Source organism: Opisthocomus hoazin, chromosome 8, assembly GCF_030867145.1.
Source record: "Opisthocomus hoazin isolate bOpiHoa1 chromosome 8, bOpiHoa1.hap1, whole genome shotgun sequence".
NCBI lineage: Eukaryota > Metazoa > Chordata > Aves > Opisthocomiformes > Opisthocomidae > Opisthocomus > Opisthocomus hoazin.
The window spans coordinates 26120548-26126547 of record NC_134421.1 but is presented as its reverse complement, the minus strand read 5'-3'; the positions used below and the strand labels follow the sequence as shown (position 1 = coordinate 26126547).

Below are 6000 nucleotides of genomic sequence, written 5' to 3'. Positions count from 1 at the left end.
TCAGCCTTTTTCGTATGAATGAGTTGGATTAAATACGCATTCTTTGAAGGAGGAGCCTTTCAATGCACTAAAGTGAGTGCTCAAAGCACTAGCTTACAGAACCGCTTTCTTCCCTCTCCTGGAATAAATGTATGGTTAATGATTTTTTCCAAATCAACTTGAATTCAACAGGAAGAGTGGTGCATGCCTCTCTTTGCCAGCACATACCACTATCCACACCCAAGGAAAGATTCCTTTGAGGGCATTCACTTGACATTTGTGTGTTTGACCCTCTGGGACTGGTAACAGCCAGATGAGTGTTCTCACTGCTAAGCCATGATATCAAAGATGAGACTCATTATTACTGTTGTTTTAAAAAGGAAACCAGTTTTGTTCAGCTTCTAATTCAAAAATATAATTTAAATTACTTCAGGCTTATGTTGAGACCATTTAATTTGTACTAGCCATTCACATTGTGTATGATTTTTATTACAAGAACATTTTAAACCTTGGGATTGAGTATATTTTCTATTCTAATTTAGAAGTTTGGTTTGGACATACTGCATTTCTGAATAAAAGTAAAGGTAATGTTCCTGGTTAGCCTAGTTGTACTTGCTTTGGCACTGATAGTCAATGATCAAGGAAAGAAAAATTAAAAGAATGGCAGTTTATTAAAAAAATTGGTGTTGACTAATGACTAATTATCAACTAATTATTCGATAATCATGGAAGATCACTGTTAAAAAGCAAGTCCTTCATCAGTATTTATAATAAATTTAGATTAGCATGCATTTTTTATTTTAAAAAATATTCTTTTACAGATTAAACATGTATGTCATTTTTAATCTATTTTACTGAATATATGTGTATGAAGAATAGAGATTTAGCTGTGTATTAAGGAACAAAGAAACACAGACGTCCTTTGAGAAGAGAATGCTTTTGGGAATTATGTAGAAACATATATCAGAAGATTTATTTTAAAATGTACCTCACCTCTGTCTTGCGGGGATTTGCCACACCTGGACCTGAGTTTATCAGGATTTATGAATCAGGAAAAGCAATTGCATTGCTGTTTCATGTAAATTTTTGAATAATTTACCCTTCTGAAATAGTCATGTTAGATTTGGATGGACTGAGAACAGTAGTCTGTTCACTTTTGGTCAGTTCAGACATTCTTCAAATTTAATCCTTACCTTCCAGGTTTAGCTAAAACCTGTACATACAATTAGACGATAACCGCGATATTCGTGAGATTGACTCTACAGTGTTCATCTGTGTCACGCTTGATACTCATGGATTTCTTAGTGCATCTACTGAGACAGTCTGGAGAATTTCTTAGGGAAAAAAACCCTAAATGTATGCATATAGTATAAATCATAAAGCTATACAGCCTCCTTGTGTGATGCACTAAAGTCCAGAGCTGACACTGAAGTCATAAGCACTGGGGGAATTTTTCTGCTTGTTGACTAAAGCCAGACAAAATAACCTTACAGAAAATAACCAGAAACAGTTGGAAGAAGTCTACAAAACTAACAAGATCAGAATTAGGAGACTGAAGAAAAAAAAAACACAAACTAATTTAGAAACATGTTAATTTTTTGTTGAATCAAGATTCTTCATTTTACGTCTGCTCTGTTGTCTAGAGATTATCCAGGAAACAGTGGTGATTACATTCACCTCCAATTGATCAACCCAGTACACTTTACATTTGTATCATACATGTATGATACATTTGTATCGTACATGAAAAGGACATGTAGCTATGAAAGGGATAACAGTCCTTGGAAAGCATGCTGTAGTATTTAAGTATGTGCAAATTTCTTATGGGGAGTTCTGCATATCATGAAGGAACAGAAAAAGTTGAAGCTGAGATCTGTGAAGACGCCTGTCTAAGAGAACAGTGTTGCCCTTGAGGTGCTTGGGTTTGATAACGACATCTGTACTCAAGCAGAAAGCTTGCTTACTGTGAGGCATGTTGTTCGAATAAGGAGAGTAAATTGGTCCCATAAGTAATACAGAATTCAAGTAGTGCTCATTTCAGTGAAAGGACCCAGGAAAAATTACAAAGGATATTTGTTGAGACAGAATAACAGATGCAGTGATCTATTTTTCACATAGTTGTCATGTCAGATTTATAATTTTACATACATTCCCTTTTGAAAAGATGTTTAGCCACACTATTTTCTTACAGAATAAAACTGCCAGTTTCAGGACAGATTTCCTTTTCACAACTGCCTTTAAAAGAAACATGTCACCAACTATTGTACAAATGCGTACTACCATAACATTTTAAATTTATATATGCATAAGGTGCAACCCAATTTCTTTTCACAACATACTAGTTATAACTTTAAAACTTTTGGTAATTATAGGATATTATGTTTTGTTTTGTTTAGTCCAGCAGATCTCTCTTACAGAGAAATGACAATAAAAAAGGGATTCAAGATCTCAGGAGACGTTTGAGAACTTTGCTTTTTCTATAAAATTCAGAATTTTCACCAAATAAGTATTTGTATATTGCCTGACCAAACTAGTAAAAAATAAATTGCTTTGCTTGTTTTGTGATTCCCCCAGATTTTCTGTGTCTCTGGTGAAGAGTTGGAAGTCAGTTTTCTGGGGAGTGGCACCAGTTGGGATCCAGTTGATTCTATGCACTCTGTACCTTCTCAGGTGGCTTTGCTTTACTGATTTGGTGTTTGTGAAGTCCAGACACTAATGCTCCTAATGATCAGCCATTCTTTCTGACTTTTAGTAACAAGTATTCTCATGCAGTTAATGTCAAACAGAACTTTGTGCTCTACATCTGTTATTTCAAAATTCCCATCTTTGAATTCCCCTAGTCTCAGGTAAGTAATACATTGTCTCCCTTTTTTACTCCCTACAATCTTTTCTCCTACTTCCAGGGCCCCGTGATGCAAAATGTCATTTTGCCGGTCTTCAGTTCCAGTGACAACTTTAATTTTACTGATTTTAGTGGGCTTTTCAAATACAATCCCATAGAAGTCTCCAGTAGAAGGAGCTTTGCCCCAGAAGTATTCATCAATACTACTGTAAGCCTTGCTTGCCTCATAGTTTTCAAATACATTCATGTTGGTGTGCAAATTTGCAGGTGGGTTGTCAGGGATATCAAATGATTCCTCTTCAAAATCGTCATCCTTTAGCTTGTTTTCAGCTCCTTTGTAAGATGAGTAGTATCCCATGTGCTGAAACAGAGATGGCTTAAAACGTATCACTTCCTTTTGAGCTAACAGCCCACGAAAGTGGATGAGCAGCCAGTCACAAGGCATTTCTTGGTAAAACATCAACAAAAAGTGGGCCAGGCGTGGGAGGTCATGGGAATGGTAAAGCTTTCCAATGTAGCCCAGTTTGGAGAATTCCAAAGTCACCCAGTAAGATCCTTCTCGTGACGTGATTACTTTCTTAACAGTAGTCAAAAAGTTCTTTGAGCAGCGAATGTCATCTTCTAGCATCACATAATAGTCAGAAAGGTTAGCACAGAAGTTAAGAAGGAAAGCATAATCCACATTTTGCTTGGATCGAAACTTCACACGGTCCTCTGGGTCATTGTAATTTCTCTTGAGGCCATCCAGTACAGGATAATACTCCTCAGGGACGTTAATAACTATTAACCTGCCTGCAATTATGTGATGTGCAAATTTCTGTGAAATATCCTGGACCATCCCTTCACACCAGGCTGAGTCAAAATCTGCCAGCTGCACTACCACTGCGATTTCTTTGAGTTCCTCATAACTTGACTGCTCAAATATGGACTTGATGGTCTCAAGCAAGTAGTTTCCCTTTTTCCGTTTCACAGAGGACAGCCCAATTGTAAGATACCCTGTACAAAAGACAGTTCAAACAAAAACTGAGTATCTGACGTTGGAAACCATTTCACCACAAAGCTATCCTACAGAACTGTTCATATATTAAATAAACCTTTTTAATGATGAAGATGGAGAAATCTGGTGTGTGAACTTATTAAGCTGCATGCAACAAAGGATGATTATTGCCTTTTCATGAAAGAAGAGCCGTATTGCAAGCAGACATATGGAGACTATTGCATTAAACATTCACTTGTTAACTGCAAGGAATGGCAGGTAGTGAACGAAAGTCAAAGAAACGTGCATGTTTATGCCTGGTAGAGGAAACCACATAGACGATGATAGGGTTGTAAAATCTGCTAAAAGAAAGGGGATTATAAGACATGATTCAAATAATATTTTTAAAGCAAGGAAATATGAAATGCAGTACAAAAATGTGAGCTATATATTAATTGACAAACTTTAATCATTTTAATCACTCTACAAGACTAGTTACACTTATGCATAACTTTACAATTTTATGATTGTTGCATGGATAATTTCTTTCTGTGTGTTCATTTTTAATGGAATTTGTCCAATTTTTCCTTCCTAATAGTTATTCTTCCAACCTTCTTTCAGGAGTGACTGAGCATTTTACAGGGAATATATTTAGATATTATTTCAAAGTAAAAGAGAAGTTACTACTGCATATCTGTGTTTGTGTAAGTAATTTTTAACACTCTTACATCTTTCTAGGGAGAGATGCATCTTAATTATATGGGAAGAATTTTCATAACTGCTGTTTTGGAGTCACTGCAATGGCATTTTTACCAACAGTCCAAATAATTTTTTTCAGATATTTGTTAATATATCTCCATTTTCCTAACTTTTGATGTAAAAAAATGTTAAGACTTTATAACTGACCGGCTGTACTTTAGTTGAACCTGCCTATGTTGTGATTTGTAAAAGACTGCTCTGATGAAGTGATTCAGTTTCCCTCAAGGGTAAAGTCTGCTCAAAATGCAGTTGTACAGCAGAAGTACAACCCCAGAAGCCATTCATGCCTCCTACATAACCCCAGATTTCTCAGATCTGATTTGAACAAACTTTATAGCTTTCTACAAAGATCAGCAACTCACAGATTATTTTATTTTACCATCTGTTCTTGGACTTCTGAGCCTTGTTTATGTTTGTGAAATGATTGATTTGGAACCCAAAGGAAACCTGTCTAAAAGCTAGGCATGGCCATATTTCAGTTTGAGATGAAAGTCTTGAACCCTGTCTGAAGTCAGAATAACTAGATAGTCCATCTGCAGACGGGTGCAAGAAGAATCCTATTTTACTGTCCCCATAACAGCACAATTTGCCTTCCTCGTTATCACAACTCAAGCAACAAGGAGATCCATTCACAGCTTCTGGACTGGCAGAACGGGACCTGAAGGGTGTATCTACGTGATCCCAAGCATACCTTAGATTTGATGTACTGTTTATACAGACAGAGGCTGACAGTATTGTCTGAAAGGGTGGTTACAGCGCACCACCGGCAAGTGCCTTGCTCCTGCTTCTTGAATCATCAGATCCACAAAAATATGCTCGCACAGACCATTGAGGAGGGCTGCCTGCAGGATGACTGCAAGTCAGGCATTTGGTCAGAAGGTAACCAGGCTATGGGACAGTCACTGCTAGGGCTGAATTAGCAGCTACCCAGGCACTGCCTATGCAGAGAGACATAGCTGTCCCACTAACTCTGTGAGATCGTCACTGCTTAACTCAGACCCTCTGGCCTAGAAATACCACAGGGACTACATGGATTTCACCCATCTTTAAATTACCTCGTTTCATAGCATTCAGATTTCAGTTACTTACTTTTCCTTGGCAAAGGTGTGCCAGCTAGGTAGCGATAGGAAATGTTTATAGATCCTGAGAAATTAGACAAATCTTTAAAAGTGTGAACATAGCGCTCTGGGTTGAGCTGGTGCGTGGCTGTTTCTCTGATTAATTGCTTGTCCCCTTCCTATTAGTGAGAAAACAAAAAGAATAGGAGAGGGAGAGAGACAGAGAAAAACACATTTGTGAGTGCCAGCCAGAGAGGCAGGTTTCCAAGAATAACATTTTTCAGTGTCAGCTTTCGTGAAAGCATGTAGATGTCACCTCATTTTTTTAAAAACCCATTACTGAATATCATACATTTTTGGCTACAGAAAATATACCATAGCCCTTC

General features: G+C 37.2%; 1 protein-coding gene across 1 annotated transcript in view; it reads right to left on the bottom strand.

The window, feature by feature from the left end:
- Nucleotides 1-2518: 2518 nt before the first annotated feature.
- The window catches only part of MGAT4C (MGAT4 family member C), a 449137-nt gene continuing 445655 nt past the window's right edge, over nt 2519-6000 (bottom strand). Inside the window, exons 5-6 of the mRNA XM_009945269.2 lie at nt 5646-5793; nt 2519-3817 (exon numbers count right to left, since the gene is read on the bottom strand). Coding sequence (XP_009943571.2) covers nt 2661-3817; nt 5646-5793 — 1305 coding nt within the window. The 3' untranslated portion in view covers nt 2519-2660. The remainder of the gene's footprint in view (nt 3818-5645; nt 5794-6000) is intronic.